The sequence below is a fragment of the Bufo bufo genome, chromosome 7 (genome assembly GCF_905171765.1).
Source record: "Bufo bufo chromosome 7, aBufBuf1.1, whole genome shotgun sequence".
NCBI lineage: Eukaryota > Metazoa > Chordata > Amphibia > Anura > Bufonidae > Bufo > Bufo bufo.
Window position 1 is genome coordinate 142,793,392 of NC_053395.1, and position 19,034 is coordinate 142,812,425.

The 19,034-nt window shown below is 44.3% G+C and overlaps 1 protein-coding gene across 2 annotated transcripts in view; it reads left to right on the forward strand.

Annotated features, from left to right (window-relative positions):
- LOC121007452 (aldehyde oxidase-like) overlaps positions 1-19,034 on the forward strand; it is a 292,875-nt gene that overhangs the window by 230,761 nt on the left and 43,080 nt on the right. For both annotated transcript variants that reach the window (XM_040439380.1, XM_040439381.1), the window contains 4 exons: positions 7,765-7,992; positions 8,143-8,238; positions 10,845-10,973; positions 11,094-11,168. In XM_040439380.1, coding sequence (XP_040295314.1) covers positions 7,765-7,992; positions 8,143-8,238; positions 10,845-10,973; positions 11,094-11,168 — 528 coding nt within the window. The remainder of the gene's footprint in view (positions 1-7,764; positions 7,993-8,142; positions 8,239-10,844; positions 10,974-11,093; positions 11,169-19,034) is intronic.

Consider the following 19,034-nt stretch of genomic DNA (forward strand, 5'->3'; position numbering starts at 1 on the left):
ACAAAAAATGCAGTGTTTGCCCGATCAGGCCTGATCTTGTGCGCACACTTGCGTTCAGTCCGCCCCACCGCAGTGACAGAATTTTTTTTTTCTGATCACTGCAAAAACACCGTAAAATCGCTGCGGCGCTATAAAAAGATCACTTTTGAGGGGCATGGCGAGTTCATAGAAGATTTTATTTATTTTTGTCACAAGTTAGCGGAAATAGATATTATTTTTTTTTTTTTTTCTTACAAAGTCTCATATTCCACTAACTTGTGACAGAAAAATTAAATCTCACATGAACTCACCATACCCCTCACGGAATCCAAATGCGTAAATTTTTTTAGATATTTATATTCCAGACTTCTTCTCACGCTTTAGGGCCCCTAAAATGCCAGGGTAATATAAATACCCCACATGTGACCCCATTTTGGAAAGAAGACACCCCAAGGTATTTCATGAGGGGCATGGCGAGTTCATGTAAAATTTTATTTTTTGTCACAAGTTAGTGGAATATGAGACTTTGCAAGAGAAAATAAAAAAATATATATATTTTTTTTTAAAAATCATTTTCCGCTAACTTGTGCCAAAAAAAAAATATTCTAGGAACTCGCCATGCCCCTCACGGAATACCTTGGGGTGTCTTCTTTCCGAAATGGGGTCACTTGTTGGGTATTTATACTGCCCTGGCATTTTAGGGGACCTAAAGCGTGAGAAGTAGTTTGGAATCCAAATGCGTAAAAAATGCCCTGTGAAATCGTAAAGATTCTCATTGGAATTTGGGCCCCTTTGCGCACCTAGGCTGCAAATAATTGTCACACATGTGGTATCGCCGTACTCAGGAGAAGTAGGGCAATGTGTTTTGGGGTGAATTTTTACATATACCCATGCTGGGGGAGAGAAATATCTCTGTAAATGACAACTTTTTAATTTTTTTTATACAAAGTTGTCAATTTACAGAGATATTCCTCTCACCCAGCATGGGTATATGTAAAAATACACGACAAAACACCTTGCCCTACTTCTCCTGAGTACGGCGATACCACATGTGTGACACTTTTTTGCAGCCTAGGTGCGTAAAGGGGCCGAAAGTCCAACGAGTACCTTTAGGCTTTACAGGGTTGCTCACAATTTAGCCCCGCCAAAAATGCCAGAACAGTAAACACACCCCACAAATGACCCCATTTCGGAAAGTAGACACCCCATGGTATTCGCTGAGGGGCATATTGGGTCCATGAAAGATTGAACTTTTTGTCACAAGTTAGCAGAAAGGGAGACTTTGTGAGAAAAAAAATAAAAAATCAATTTCCGCTAACTTGTGCCAAAAAAAAAACTTCTATGAACTCGCCATGCCCCTCACGGAATACCTTGGGGTGTCTTCTTTCCAAAATGGGGTCACTTGTGGGGTATTTATACTGCCCTGGCATTTTAGGGGCCCTAAAGCGTGAGAAGAAGTCTGGAATCCAAATGCCTAAAAATGCCCTCCTAAAAGGTACTCATTGGAATTTGGGCCCCTTTGCGCACCTAGGCCACAAAAAAGTGTCACACATGTGGTATCGCCGTACTCAGGAGAAGTTGGGCAATGTGTTTTAGGGTGTATTTTTACATATACCCATGCTGGGTGAGAGAAATATCTCTCTAAAATGACAACTTTGTATAAGAAAATGGGAAAAGTTGACTTTTACAGAGATATTTCTCTCACCCAGCATGGGTATATGTAAAAATACACCCAAAAACACATTGCCCTACTTCTCCTGAGTACGGCGATACCACATGTGTGACACTTTTTTGCAGCCTTGGTGCGCAAAGGGGCCCAAATTCCAAAGAGTATCTTTACGATTTCACAGGGCATTTTTTACGCATTTGGATTCCAGACTTCTTTTCACGCTTTAGGGCCCCTAAAATGCCAGGGCAGTATAAATACCCCACAAGTGACCCCATTTTGGAAAGAAGACACCCCAAGGTATTCCGTGAGGGGTATGGTGAGTTCATGTAAAATTTTATTTTTAGTCACAAGTTTGTGGAATATGAGACTTTGTAAGAAAAAAAAAATTAAAGGAAAAAATCATAATTTTATGCTAACTTGTGCCAAAAAAAATAAAATTCTAGGAACTCGCCATGCCCCTTACGGAATACCTTGGGGTGTCTTCTTTCCAAAATTGGGTCACTTGTGGGGTATTTATACTATTAGCGCTATTATACAGAGTTGAGATTGTTTGCCTGCCAGAGTTAATGCTAAAGCCTGCTGGAACCAAGATAAAGTCTGTAAACCATTTGGAGAAACGTTTATGCAAATTAAAGCTGCCATTGAACTTCATCATAAGGTCTAGACTGAAATATTTATTTAAATCCCTCAATTGTTCACCCTATTTGTCAGCTTCAGAACCAACACCTGGGGTTCCAGCATATCCAGGTAGGAGCACCATGACATGTGCACAAAACATTAAGGGACATTATAGGCCACCCTATATCACTCGGCCATTCCTACACCTGGGTACCAACACCATTTCTTAAAGGGACTCTGTCCCGTTGTTGCTTCATTGCCACTGGCGTTACAAAACACTTATCTTATCTTAAAGGGACCCTTTGCAGACCACTGTTGTTGCATGTGTATGAGCTCAGGAGTCCCCTCAATGCATTGTACTCCTGGTTTGTCGGAGCACAGCATCTGAATGCAAGTGAGTATGAGGATAAAAATTACATAATTGGATTCAGCACCACTTATACTATACACCGTTTACTCCAGTTTGGGGAGTATTTTGGACCTGACAGATTCCCTTTAGATATTGATGACCTATAGGTCATCCATATCTCATTGGTGTGGGAGAACTCCCTGCACCCTTTTTAATCAGCTGTTTGAATAGCCACAGTGCAGTGAAGAGGCGGCTCTCTCGTCATACAAAACTAAACACAGGACCATACATTTTATAATAACTGTACTTGGTATTACTGTTAGTTAGTGTTCAACAAAATTCAAAATTTAGATTTGCCAGGAAAATTTAAATTCACTGCGAAGCCGAATTTCCTTGTGCTTCGTGGTAGCAAATCGATTTTCCCTAAATGGCGCTACAAAAAATTTAAAAAAATCATACTTGCAAAAAATAAGAAAGTCGCCTGTCTAGGAGAGGTACAAGTGAATACCTCCCCCAGTATACTGCAGGATTAGAAAACAAGTATAGCAGTATAGCATATAAAACTCAACTTTTAATAAAGAGCAAATAAGAGTAAATGCCCCCTACAGAAACAAACAAACAAAAAACAAACCTCAACCAAGAAAGTAATGAATATGCTAGGAGAAAACAGTCGGTAAGCCCAATCAGGGGTGCCACAGTGGTTCTGCTAGCAACACATATGTATGCTTACATCAACCCTGGACAGGGGTGTGCCAAAAGTAAGGCTGGCAACAAATTGTTGGCTCTTACCAATCCCGTCGAATTGCATCCTACAAATGTGGCTCAGACAGATATCCATTCAATGAAGTCTTGGATAATTCTGCCCTTGAGGGAATTTGCTGTCACATCCGCTGTCGCGCTCATACGTGCCTGTGCAGAGACTGGGCTAGGGGCACTAAGAGAGAGAAAAGACAATATAACAGCACCCTGCAGACCAGATAAAGTACAATAATGCCATAGTCCCAAAAAATACTATAGTGCTTATTTATAAGGTGAGATGCTTGGCAAATGCATTTTGTACAAAACCATTTAAGCCCGTCTGCCGGACGTCAATGCGATCTCTGTAAGACGGGTCCTAACACTAAATACTACCTGTTATGCGCCATAATGGCCGCCATAAAGTTCAGGAAATGTTGGATCCACATGCATGCTGGGTCCACTCTGCCTTTTACAATTTTTGGTGCCAAAATGGCCTCCATTACTTACAAGGGATGCAGGTATCAACATGCATGCCGAGCCCACTCCATACCTTGCCTTGTGCTAGACAGCTTCCAATGAATGTAGTGAGAGCAGGCTACAGCTTTATACTGAAACTAATAAAAATCAGCCTATGGGGCAGACAGGCTAATCAGGAGTGCACGACTCGCTGGAGTGCCACATCTCCAGCACTGCAAATCTGCAAAGAAATGGGGGTTAGTCAGCACATCCCGATGCGCAGGTGCACGCTGCCATGGCTAAAAACATAGAGAAAAAAAGACTGCAACAACACCCTGCAAACCAGATAAAGTACAATAATGCCATAGTCACAAAAAATATTATAGTGCTAATGCTACGCTTATTTATAAAGTGAGATGCTTGGCAAATGCATTTTGTACAAAACTACATTCAATGGAAGCTGTCTGGCACAAGTAAAGGTATGGAGTGGGCTCGGCATGCATGTTGGTACCTTCATCCCTTGTATGAAATGGAAGCCATTATGGCACCAAAATGGTAAAAGGCAGAGTGGACCCAGCATGCATGTGGAGCCAACACTTCCTGAACTTTATGGTGGCCATTATGGCGCATAACAGGTAGTATTTAGTGTTAGGACCGTCTTACAGAGATCGCGTTGACGTCCGGCAGACGGGCTCAAATGGTTTTGTACAAAATGCATTTGCCAAGCATCTCACTTTATAAATAAGCGTAGCATTAGCACTATAATAATTTTTGTGACTATGGAATTATTGTACTTTATCTGGTTTGCAGGGTGCTGCTGTATTGTCTTTTTTTCTCTATGTTATTAGCTATGGCAGCGTGCACCTGCGCATTGGGATGTGCTGACTAACCCCCTTTTCTTTGCTAGGGGTACTAAGCTATCTCTAGTATGCCCTAATATGGCTAGTACACCCTAATGTCCTCCTCATATGGAGTCATCGCCCTGAAAAGAGCGTCCCTGTCCGGAACCTTGCCCTATTATCAAGGCCCTAGACAACCCTAACTCTACTTGCGTACAAAGTGAGTAAAGACTGGAAAATCCTGTGTGTTTCCATGGTGAGTGATGTCCTGTCTCACGGGGGATCACCAGGTAATGAAGCTGTGTCCCAACGCGTTTCATCAAATATTTACATAGCCCCAAGAATCATCAGGGGACACGGGGCTGGGAAGTCACAAGGTATGGAGGCGTGCATATGGCAGAGCTCCAAGATGTCATTGACCATATGGAGGTGTGCGTATGTCAGTTCTCCTATGCGTGCAGGGACACCTAGTGGTTCCAGTGTCCCCTGCTTACATTGGCAGGTTCGGCAGCCCATCTGCTGACATCTTGGAGCTCTGCCATACGCACGCCTCCATACCTTGTGACTTGCACTAGATCTTCAATCAAGATGGTGGCGGCCGGCACTTTGCGAGCACATGGAGGAGGTAAGTATGATTTTATTTAATTTAAATTTTTATTTTACACTGTATTACTACTGTCAGATGCCGCGATCAGCTATGCACGTGGCATCTGAGGAGTACAATGACAGGGGAAGGCGCATTCGCCACTCCCTGTAATTGCACCCACTACTTGCAAAGAAATGCGCCACAAAGCAAATTGTTTTGCAAAATTCAGCGGAGAGAAGCTGAATCAAATTTTTCAATACTTCACTCATCTCTAGTGTTGGTATTGCATCTGCAACCATAAACTTTTTGTAGGTGGATTGATAAACAGGTCTAGTGCATTGGCCATTTCATGTATAGACTGGGTATTTTCCCTACAGATTTTTTACAGGATATACATAAAATGCCAGATGGAGAGCTGTCTAGATTTGGTCAAATTTTATTGAGATAAGTATCCCCAGGAATTACCTTATGCAGACCCTTTGAAAGCTTTGGTTTGCAGTTCTTGAGTGGTCGCCATTTCCTCTCTAATATTTATGCCAGTCGAGTTTTTTCCTTTCTTTTAAGCTTTCCTATAGGACTACATGGTGGCATGACTTTGGTAAATCATTTTCCCTTATGAATGACAGGACAAGGCAACCAATACTACAAAAATATTGATTAATATGGCTTTGGTTGAGGCCAACTATGAGGTTGCTATGATCTCAGATGAGTTAATTCCCTCGACCTTACCTTTATGTTTCCAGAACTGTAGTCAGACTGGTTCACCTTTGCACATATAGCCTTGTCATAAGTTGAGACGCCTCTGAAGACATACACTACTCACAAAAAGGTACTGTTGATCAATTGTTAGATGTCGTCTTGGTCTCATGATGTCAAAATGTGAACAGCATGATGAGAAGGACTGTTTAAATACCAATTCTAATTGATCTATGAATCGCCCAATACAGTTCCTGGTTCAAACACCTGATGCAAATTTTGCCATTAAGCTCCTTGTTAGAGACCATCAAGTTATGCAAAATGTAGTGAAACATTGAACAGTTGGTCATGTGCATTCAAAAGTTTAGAGGAGGTCACATTAAGTTCACTTGTAAAGGTTAGTGTGCATTTTAGGTTCATCTGGAAATTTCACCAGCAAGCCAAATATATCAAACTTTTTGTGAGTAGTGTATATATAATATGCTTCAGTCTATTTCCCTGATTAATTTAGCACCATCACCTTCTCAAGCTTTGTTATAATAGAGGGTCCTTTGTGTGTACAAGCAAGCTCTCAAATGTGTGCCCTTCTTATTTTTAGCTGCTAAGAGATCCCTACCTCTTGGGAAAAGGTGGTTCCATTGTATGTGTTTAAGTCCAAACTGAGCTGGATTATGGGGAAAGATTGGCTACATAGTATCGTAAAGGATAGAGAAAGTATGTAATCCTTGGTCAGTGTAATCTAAGATGGTCTTCTAAAGGGTTAGTCTACTTTTATACTCCCAGTGTAAATTCCATTGGGCTGTTCCAGCAGACAATGCCAGGAATCTTCTGGACACAAACTGCAGCATGCATCGGTTTGTGTCCGGCTGATCCTCTGCTGTCTGACACAATGTGGCCAGTTCCCCCCCCCAACCCCATTATACTTATTGGGGCTGGCGGGCATTCTGTTGGCATCCAGCAGTGCCGGATCCAGTGAATTCTTGCAGGCGATTCTCTGCTGGAACAATCTGCTGGAATTTCTACCGCAGGTGTGAAACTAGCCTTAGGACAAATGTCAGTTTGATTTGTAAACACTGTAAGGGCTCATGCACACGAACATGTGCGTCCCATGCCCATTCTGTGGACTACAAATAGCAGTCCACAATGTGCACTGTCACACCCCATGTGCCCGCTTTTTGTAGATGTGGACCCATTCACTTGAAAGGGTCCGGGATCTGCAAGATTCAATCTGCTTCCGCTACGCACCTCTCCGTATCTTGCGGATTGCGGACCCGAAGCGCACACGGCTGGTGCCTGTCTATTGCGGACCTGCAGTGCAGTCCCTGGGCAGATATGACTGGAAAGGTGATAGATGGGGTATATATTACACCTATGGTTCTCGCCTATGCATGATGACGTTGCTCCCTGAAGTAAGGCAATATGTTTGGGTGCTCTGTCTTTTTGAAAAACAATGGGGGGTCATTTTATAATTTTTTTTTTACTCCACTCTTTGGCATATTTTTGTCACAGATTTTGTTGCAAAGGGGTTTTGCGGCACAACCTGCGACTTTTCCCTGCTCACGCCACTTTTCCGAGGTGGCAGAAAAAGAGGGGGTGGCATGGGCAGGCAAGTCGGGCCGTCTTATTCGTCATTTTTCATGGCAGTTTATGGCGTCAGGTCAGACCCAAGAAAAACTGATTTTAAATATTACCCTCATGATAAATTCCCTGCACAGTGTTGTGATTTGTCACATCTTGACTTCCCTTCCATGTACAACAGTTCAAAGTATTAGCCAATGCATCTATTTATTACAGTATCAATGATCCTATTGACTTCTCATACTGTGTCTTTCAGGTCAGGGAGATAAATCTGCACAGGGGAATTGGTGTGAACCATTTAAAACAGGAGATAGATGCCAGGACTTTGATTATGTGCTGGAATGAGTGCATGGAGAAGTCTTCTTACCACAACAGAAGGTTGGCTATTGATGAATTTAATAACCAGAACTACTGGAAGAAGAAGGGGTTGGCCATTATACCTATGAAATTTCCCATTGGATCCTTTGCGAAATTTTTTGGACAGGTAATGTCAATTATCCATAGTGTCTTAACAGAGTAGACCAATACATGCAGTATCTTCTAAATTGCCTTTGTTCCACAATACTTTGAAAACATGAGCAAAACCACCTCAATGCTGATAATTTCATGAAACATTTACTGTCCTTGGATATAGGCGGCTGCTCTTGTCCATGTCTACTTGGATGGATCGGTCTTGATCAGTCATGGTGGTGTAGAGATGGGACAAGGTGTCCACACAAAGATTTCACAGGTACATCATTGCATTTTATCAGACATTTTTACCTATATGGTAGACATTAGTTCATATAATAGCATAATTTAAGGAGGACCTTTTCAATACAGTGTTCAATCCAGACTAAATTCTTTAACCCCTTAGTGATCACCCATATGCCTTTTTACAGCAGTCACTAAGGGACCTGGGTCGCCGCCTATGGCAGCCCAGTCTAAGTGCTGCACTGGTCTCCCGTGCAGCGGAGAGAGGGGACGGCTCTCACATGAGCCGTGCTTTTGCTCTAGTGGTCCGGACCATCAGAAGCTCTAATTGGGCTGTTTAATCCCTTACATGCCGTGGTTACATGTAAGCGGTTACAGAGGGAACAGACTCCCATTGACACCACGCAAATGAGATTGCAGGGTGTCACGGCTTTTGCAGGTAGGGCACGGCCTAGTGTAGGCTTCCCGTCTGCCTCCAGCGTTTCCCAGCAGGTTGCCCCTCTCTTGTGCAGTCTGCTGGTCAATGTCAGTATAGCACTGATATTAAAATGCATTGCACTATAGCAGTGCTTCTCAATTATTTTCTGTCATGCCCCCCCTAGGAAGAAGAAAACATTTCGCGCCCCCCGCGCGACTGTAAATAGTATAATTTGTCTATAAAATTGTTATAAGTACACCTCTGCATAACACTGTATCCTTATTAACGTAGAGAATAAAAAAAGAAAGAAATGTGGATCGGACACACACTTATGGGGGGATCTGTGGATGACGGACACTTATGGGGGGATCTGTGGATGACGGACACTTATGGGGGGATCTGTGTATGACGGACACTTATGGGGGGATCTGTGTATGACGGACACTTATGGGGGGATCTGTGGATGACGGACACTTATGGCGGGATCTGTGGATGACGGACACTTATGGTGGGGATCTGTGGATGACGGACACTTATGGGGGGATCTGTGGATGACGGACACTTATGGGGGGATCTGTGGATGACAGACACTTATGGGGGGATCTGTGGATGACGGACACTTATGGGGGGGATCTGTGGATGACGGACACTTATGGGGGGATCTGTGGATGACGGACACTTATGGGGGGATCTGTGGATGACGGACACTTATGGGGGGATCTGTGGATGACGGACACTTATGGGGGGATCTGTGGATGACGGACACTTATGGGGGGATCTGTGGATGACGGACACTTATGGGGGGATCTGTGGATGACGGACACTTATGGGGGGATCTGTGGATGACGGACACTTATGGGGGGATCTGTGGATGACGGACACTTATGGGGGGATCTGTGGATGACGGACACTTATGGGGGGATCTGTGGATGACGGACACTTATGGGGGGGATCTGTGGCTGGCACTGTTACAGGGGGATCTGTGGCTGGCACTGTTATATATGTGCCATCCACAGACCCCCCACCCCATAACAGTGCCATCCACAGACCCCCCACCCCATAACAGTGCCATCCACAGTGCCCCCCCAGCCCATAACAGTGCCATCCACAGACCCCCACCCCTTAACTGTGCCATCCACAGATTCCGTGTGCCCGCCGCCGCCGTTTAAAGTTATTAAACATGCCCCCCTCACTCCTAATAGTACCGTATATCCGAATTTATTCTGTATAATGCCGGCAGGCGGGCCGGGCGGCCGGCACGTCCCTCAGTGACGTCACTTGTCTGCGCCGCCTGCTTCATTCATAAAGCAGGCGGCGCAGGCACGTGACATCACTGAGGGACGCACTGGCCGCCCGGCCTGCCTGCCGGCATTATACAGAAGAAATTCGCACACCCCAAAGGCCGGCCCTGAATGAGCCCCCCTTTACGGAGCCTGGCGCCCCCCTGGGGGGCGCGCCCCACTATTTGAGAAGCACTGCACTATAGGAATAGGAAAATTGAAAGATTGCCTATTATAGTACTCTTTATTAAAAAAAAAAAGGAATTAAATTAAAAAAAATCCAATAAAAAAATAAGCTTTTTTTCCATTGAAAAAATAAAATCTTCACATATTTGGTATCGCCGGATCTATAACAACCCTCACTATGCAAATATCATGCAATTTATCCAGCATGGTGAATGCCATAAAAAATCCAGAATTGCTTTTTTTTTGCTTATTCATCACACAAAAAAAAATTAATAAAAAGTGATCTAAAAGTGTTATATACCCCAAAATAATACCAGTGAAAACCACAAGGTATTCTGCAAAAATCAAAACTTCACAAAGCTCCTTAGAAAAAAATATAAAATGTTATGGATCTTGGAATTGGGTGATGCAAAAAAGATTTTCTTCTTTAAAAAAAAAAGATTTTTATTGTGCAAAAGTAGTAAAATGTGAAAACGACTGTACAGATGTGGCCAAGCTAAAATTGATTCTGATAACACATGTCACGGTGTTATCTCGTTTATCTCGTGACAAAAGCCATTAAAATCCATTGAAAAGTCAGTTAACATTTTCTTGCCATTCTTTAATGCTTTAACCATCAAGTTTAGCTGGGCTACATCTGTAAGTATTTGGTATCGCTGTACTAATACTGACCCAGAGAATAAATTATCATGTTATTTATGCTTAATAATACATTAAAAGTACATAAATAAAAGTTAATAGTTTTTTTTTTTACTTTAGATTGCAAGTCGTGAACTTCAAATCCCATTATCAAATGTGCATGTAGTTGAAACCAACACAGCTTCTGTCCCCAACACATTAGTGTCTGGGGGATCTCTAGGGACCGATGTCAATGGCATGGCAGTAAAGGTGAATTATCTGAATAATACTTTTATGTATATAACAAGACTGTGCTGTTATTGTATCCTGTTTTTGTAGTCACATGAATCGATAATTTTCCGGCATTATAGTCTGTCTTTGCTTTCATAGAGTGCATGCCAAAAACTCATGCAACGCCTGGAGCCCATTAAAGAGGCAAACCCTAAAGGTTCATGGAAGGACTGGGTGAGCAATGATTTTCGCCTACAAAATTTGTCTGTTATAAAGTAAGGGCTCTTTCACACCTGCGTTGTTGTGTTCCGGCATAGAGTTCCGTCGTCGGGGCTCTATGCCGGAAGAATCCTGATCAGGATTATCTTAATGCATTCTGAATGGAGAGAAATCCGTTCAGGATGCATCAGGATGTCTTCAGTTCCGGAACGGAACGTTTTTTGGCCGGAGAAAATACCGCAGCATGCTGCGCTTTTTGCTCCGGCCAAAAATCCGGAACACTTGTCGCAAGGCCGGATCCGGAATTAATGCCCATTGAAAGGCATTGATCCGGATCCGGCCTTAAGCTAAACGTCGTTTCGGCGCATTGCCGCATCCGACATTTAGCTTTTTCAGAGTGGTTACCATGGCTGCCGGGACGCTAAAGTCCTGGCAGCCATGGTAAAGTGTAGTGGGGAGCGGGGAGCAGTGTACTTACCGTCCGTGCGGCTCCCCGGGCGCTCCAGAGTGACGTCAGGGCGCCCCAAGCGCATGGATCATGTGATCACATGGATCACGTCATCCATGCGCATGGGGCGCTCTGACGTCACTCTGGAGCGCCCGGGGAGCCGCACGGACTGTAAGTATACCGCTCCCCCGCTCCCCACTACTACTATGGCAACCAGGACTTTAATAGCGTCCTGGGTGCCATAGTAACACTGAACGCATTTGGAAGACGGTTCCGTCTTCAAATGCTTTCAGTACACTTGCGTTTTTCCGGATCCGGAGTGTAATTCCGGCAAGTGGAGTACACGCCGGATCCGGACAACGCAAGTGTGAAAGAGGCCTAAGGTAGCAACGAGGCTATAAATACCCTTGATGCAAAAAATGCACCAACTACAGGAGGTAAATTCCTGCACTATGCTGTACATGTATGCCATGGTGGTCACACAGGCTAATTAGTGGGAAGCAGGGCCGACGTCAGCACCCAGCAAACCTGGACAAATGCCAGGGCCCACTGAGCTGCTATGAGCACTTCCATCAATACAGATGGAAGCACTCATTGCTGTAATTTCACTTATGCAGTAACCCTCTGGTGGGCCCTCTGAGTCACATGAGGCCGGCTGCTGCAGAGCTTCAGACACGCCCCCTCTTCACTCCGTTCAGTAGAGCAGCAGGTTACCTTACTAGCTTCAGACATGCAGAGTTTGTCATTGAGTGTGTAGTGTGCGGGACAGGAAGGGGGGGGGGGAGATCCTTCAAGCTGCTACTGTATGCTGCTTCATGCTATTTTGTTGTTTTACTGCATTAAGCAGTTTGTCCCATGACACCTGCCCCCCCTCTCCCCCATTTGCGTACATGGAAATCATGGGACCCCATAGCAAAACTCAGAATTAAGCCCCCCCTATAAAAAAAAAAGGTACAATTATTGCACTAACCTACGGGCTCATACACACAAATGTCTTTTTGTCCTCATCCAATCCACATTTTTTGCGGGTCGGATCCGGAATGCAGACAGATAGCGTCCGTGTTTTGTGGACTGCAAAAACGGCTATGGCCATGTGCATGAGCCCTTATAAGAACAATATGGGTACATTTTATGTGCTGTGTGGTAAGCAGTGAATAGTGTTCTGTGTGTGTGTATATATACATAAATATTAGGGCTGCGCGATATGGGAATTTTGTGCGATTGTGATTAGGGCCCTAAAAATTGCGATAACGATATGCGATGTGATATTTTAAGGGAATTGTGCTAGAGGTCTATTTGCTGTGGATGGCACTGTTATGGAGGGGATCTGTGGATGGCGCTGTTATGGAGGGGATCTGTGGATGGCACTGTTATGGAGGGGATCTGTGGATGGCACGGTTATGGAGGGGATCTGTGGGTGGCACGGTTATGGGGGGGATCTGTGGATGACACTGTTATGGAGAGGATCTGTGGATGGCACTGTTATGGGGGATCTGTGGATGACACTGTTATGGGGATCTGTGGATGGCACTGTTATGGAGGGGATCTTTGGATGGCACTGTTATGGAGGAGATCTGTGGATGGCACTGTTATGGGGGATCTGTGGATGACATTGTTATGGAGGGGATCTGTGGATGGCACTGTTATGGGGGGGATCTGTGGATGGCACTGTTATCGAGGGGATCTGTGGATGGCACTGTTATCGAGGGGATCTGTGGATGGCACTGTTATGGGGGGATCTGTGGATGGCACTGTTAGGCCCCTTTCACACAGGCGAGTTATCTGCGCGGGTGCAATGCGTGATATGAACGCATTGCACCCGCACTGAATCCTGACCCATTCATTTCTATGGGGCTGTGCACACGAGCAGTGATTTTCACGCATCACTTGTGCGTTGCGTAAAAATCGCAGCAAGCTCTATGTTTTCCACGCAACGCAGGCCCCATAGAAGTGAATGGGGCTGCGTGAAAATCGCAAGCATCCGCAAGCAAGTGCGGATGCGGTGCGATTTTCGCGCACGGTTGCTAGGAGACGATCGGGATGGAGACCCGATCATTATTATTTTCCCTTATAACATGGTTATAAGGGAAAATAATAGCATTCTGAATACAGTATGCATAGTACAATACCGCTGGAGGGGTTAAAAAAAATATAATAATAATAATTTAACTCCCCTTAATCCACTTGATCGCGCAGCCCGGCTTCTCTTCTGTCTTCTTCTTTGCTGTGCAGGAAAAGGACATGTGGTGACGTCACTCCGGTCATCACATGATCCATCACCATGGTAAAAGATCATGTGACGGACCATGTGATGACCGGAATGACGTCACCACAGGTCCTTTTCCTGCACACAGAAAAGAAGAAGACAGAAGAGAAGCCGGGCTCCGCGATCAAGTAGATTAAGGTGAGTTAAATTATTTTATTTTATTTTTTTAAGCCCTCCAGCGCTATTGTACTATGCATTCTGTATTCAGAATGCTATTATTTTCCCTTATAACCATGTCATAAGGGAAAATAATACAATCTACAGAACACCGATCCCAATCCCGAACTTCTGTGAAGAAGTTCGGGTTTGGGTACCAAACATGCCGATTTTTCTCACGCGCGTGCAAAAATCATTACAATGTTTTGCACTCGCGCGGAAAAATTGCGCATGTTCCCGCAATGCACCCGCACCTTTTCCCGCAACGCCCGTGTGAAAGAGGCCTTATGGGGGATCTGTGGATGACATTGTTATGGAGGGGATCTGTGGATGGCACTGTTATGGGGGGATCTCTGGATGACACTGTTATGGGGGATCTCTGGATGACACTGTTAGGGGATCTCTGGATGACACTGTTATGGGGATCTCTGGATGACACTGTTATGGGCGATCTCTGGATGGCACTGCTATGGGGGGATCTGTGGATGACACTGCTATGGGGGGATCGGTGGATGACACATATATAGCATCTTATGCTATGTGCCATCCACAGACCCCCCCCCCATAACAGTGTCCCTGCAGTGTGAATGACCCCCAATACAGAGGGTGGGGGCCGGCATCTGGATTAGGAATGACAGCGGGGATCGGTGCAGTCCCTGTACTCTAATGCACCGGCCCCGCTTACTGTTGTATAATCTTATCTAACCTGCATTGTTAAAATATAATAATCATTTGTAATCCAGCTGTATTATTTACAGCTAAGTTCCGTAGCAGAGAGGATGCAGGCCAGGAGGGCAGGCGGGCGGCGCGTCACTCACTACGTCCCGCGCTGCCTACTTCATTCATAAAGTGGGCGGCGCAGGTGCATGACGTGGTGAGTGACGTGTCGCTCCCGGCCTGCCTCCTCCCTCCTCTCTGCTACGGAATTTGGCTGTAATACAGATGGTTATTATATAATACATGATTATTATATTTTAACAATGCAGGTTAGATAAGATTATACATCAGTGAGCGGGGCCGGTGCATTAGAATACAGGGACTGCACCGATCCCCGATGTCATTCCTAATCCAGATGCCGGCCCCCAGCCCCTCCTCCCTCTGTTGATACACCCGCCGACCGCGCATTTTTGGGTCGGCCAAATCGCCATATCGCAATCGTCGATTATCGCGATACGATTGCTTTGGCGATATATCGTGTAGGCCTAATATATATATATATATATATATTCAACGAATGAAGAGGCAGCACTTCCAGTTGTTTGGTGATAGGGTGACGACCCCAAACTTTATTCCAGCAACGTTTCTGCCTTCTCAATGAGGCCTTTGTCAAGCTGAGGCCTCATTGAGAAGGGAGAAACGTTGCTGGAATAAAGTTTGGGGTCGTCACCCTATCACCAAACAACTGGAAGTGCTGCCTCTTCATTCGTTGAATATATATCCTGGAGGAGAAGCCAGCCTCTGTGAGGATTTTTTGCACCCAGTGCACAACATCTGACTGTGCTGCTGCAATATTTGTGGTATTATATATATATATATATATATATATATACAGGGTGGGCCATTTATATGGATACACCTTAATAAAATGAAAATGGTTGGTGATATTAACTTCCTGTTTGTGGCACATTAGTATATGTGAGGGGGGAAACTTTTCAAGATGGGTGGTGACCATGGCGGCCATTTTGAAGTCGGCCATTTTGAATCCAACTTTAGTTTCTGAAGGCAATCGTCTATGCTGTGAAGATACGAGATGTGCAGCACCTGAAACTATGGATACTGGAAGCCTGTGCTAGCATTTCTCCTGCGGTGTTGCTATCTGTATGTGAAGAGTGGGAGAAGAGGGTTGCATTGACAATCCAACACAATGGGCAGCACATTGAACACATTTTATAAGTGGTCAGAAACTTGTAAATAACTCATGAAAGAATAAAGTTACGTTAAAACCAAGCACACCATTGTTTTTCTTGTGAAATTCCCAATAAGTTTGATGTGTCAAATGACCCTCTTCCTATTGAAAAAACTAAAGTTGGATTCAAAATGGCCGACTTCAAAATAGCCTCCATGGTCACCACCCATCTTGAAAATTTTCCCCCCTCACATATACTAATGTGCCACAAACAGGAAGTTAATATCACCAACCATTTCCATTTTATTAAGGTGTATCTATATAAATGGCCCACCCTGTATATATATAGGTGAAACTCGAAAAAATTTGAATATTGTGCAAAGTTCATTTATTTCAGTAATGCAACTTAAAAGGTGAAACTAACACATGTGATAGACTCATTACATGCAAAGCGAGATATTTCATGCCTTTATTTGTTATAATTTGGATGATTATGGCTTATAGCTTATGAAACCCCAAAGTCACAATCTCAGGTACCCTTTGCTCAGGGGGTATGGATTAATTAGCTGACTAGAGGGTGACACTTTGAGCCTAGAATATTGAACCTTTTCACAAAATTCTAATTTTAAGCTGCATTAATGCAATTCCTTTTAATTTGCATTATTGAAATAAATTGACTTTTTCACGATATTCTAATTTTTCGAGTTTCACCTGTATATATACATACACACTAATGACCAAGTGTAAAAACTCACTGTGTCCCCCTCCCTTCCCCCCTGCAGCACATGTGCGGACTGTCTGCTGTGTCTGTGTAATGTGGGATGCTGGAGATACCTTTCTGCAGGTCACAGTGGTCAGGAGGTCAGAGCAGTAAAGCGCTGCTAACCGTGCCGGGGCCACTCTCTCATAGGGCTCTGCTGCTGCTGCTAAAACTGTAATGATGACAGGTACATCATGCAGGAGAAGCACCAGAGTAAATCAGACTAAACGATTTGGCAGGCAGCTGCAGGGGCAAGGAGGAAGGGAGCAGGGTACTCAGGTCAGAAAGGGGGCGGGGCCATTCAGCCTGGCCAGGCCCCATAGCAACTGCGTAGTCTGCCTCTATGGGCGGTACGCCAGTGCCCCCCCCCATATCCTGTCCTATCTAATCCTCATTGATCCCCTTCTGTCTCCTTTCCTCCCTCATGTATCCAGAGCTCCTGTTCCACTCTCCTATCTCATGTTGCTGCCCTCCACAGACCTCCTGCCACTACTTCTTGTATGAGTCCCCCTCAGAGCCCCTTCCACCAACTTGCTGTGTTCACCCCTCCTGTCCATCCAGGGCCCCGGGCCTCTGTCTCACTCCTCTACCTCTCATTATGGTGGCGTCTAAACCACATTCACCATAGGGATCTTCTAACGTCATAGGGTCATGTGACTGTGCCCCTCACCCTGTACTGTGCCCGCTTATACCCTGCATTGTGCCCTCTTACCACACTCTGTACAGTGCCCCTAGTCATTCCGTGTACGTGCCCCCTTATACCCTTTTTATCTGGTCACTGTATGGCGGTGTTATCCGGTCACTGTACAGAGGTGTTCTCCAGTCACTGTATGGCAGTGGCATCCAATAACTGTATGGCCATAACTGTTTCCCTTTCCCTGCCCACAACACCTTTTTTAGACCTGGCATGAGCAGGTGTGTGTCAGAAATACGCCTAATATAGACATAGTAACATACATAGTATTTCTTCTTTTTTCTGCTTCTTTTCACTTTTTAAAGGTATAATATTTATTGCTTTATATTTTAATCATGTCATAATAAAATTATATATTTTTAAACACGGTACTATGAGCTCTGTTTCCTTGTTTTTTCGCTTGTTTCACTCGGGATCTAGTACCGAGTTAAAATTATGGGTGTCCTTTTGGTTCCTTCGGGTGGACACTGTTTTCCACTTTTTTCCCGATTGGCCACCTTTGGTCTTTTTTGTTCTTTCTACATAGTAACATAGTATATAAGGCCGAAAAAAGACATTTGTCCATCCAGTTTTTTTTCTATATAATAAATGACCCCTTAATTGTATTATTATTCAGGGGTAGGGGTAATATCTTTATAGTATATACACTCACCTAAAGAATTATTAGGAACACCTGTTCTATTTCTCATTAATGCAATTATCTAGTCAACCAATCACATGGCAGTTGCTTCAATGCATTTAGGGGTGTGGTCCTGGTCAAGACAATCTCCTGAACTCCAAACTGAATGTCAGAATGGGAAAGAAAGGTGATTTAAGCAATTTTGAGAGTGGCATGGTTGTTGGTGCCAGACGGGCCGGTCTGAGTATTTCACAATCTGCTCAGTTACTGGGATTTTCACGCACAACCATTTCTAGGGTTTACAAAGAATGGTGTGAAAAGGGAAAAACATCCATTATGCGGCAGTCCTGTGGGCAAAAATGCCTTGTGGATGCTAGAGGTCAGAGGAGAATGGGCCGACTGATTCAAGCTGATAGAAGAGCAACGTTGACGGAAATAACCACTCGTTACAACCGAGGTATGCAGCAAAGCATTTGTGAAGCCACAACACGCACAACTTTGAGGCTGATGGGCTACAACAGCAGAAGACCCCACCGGGTACCACTCATCTCCACTACAAATAGGAAAAAGAGGCTACAATTGGCACGAGCTCACCAAAATTGGACTGTTGAAGACTGGAAAAATGTTGCCTGGTCTGATGAGTCTCGATTTTTGTTGAGACATTCAAATGGTAGAGTCCGAATTTGACGTAAACAGAATGAGAACATGTATCCATCCTCTGATGGCTACTTTCAGCAGGATAATGCACCATGTCACAAAGCTCGAATCATTTCAAATTGGTTTATTGAACATGACAATGAGTTTACTGTACTAAAATGGCCCCCACAGTCACCAGATCTCAACCCAATAGAGCATCTTTGGGATGTGGTGGAACGGGAGCTTCGTGCCCTGGATGTGCATCCCTCAATTCTCCATCAACTGCAAGATGCTATCCTATCAATATGGGCCAACATTTCTAAAGAATGCTATCAGCACCTTGTTGAATCAATGCCACATAGAATTAAGGCAGTTCTGAAGGTAAAAGGGGGTCCAACACCGTATTAGTATGGTGTTCCTAATAATTCTTTAGGTGAGTGTAGATTCTAGTGTATT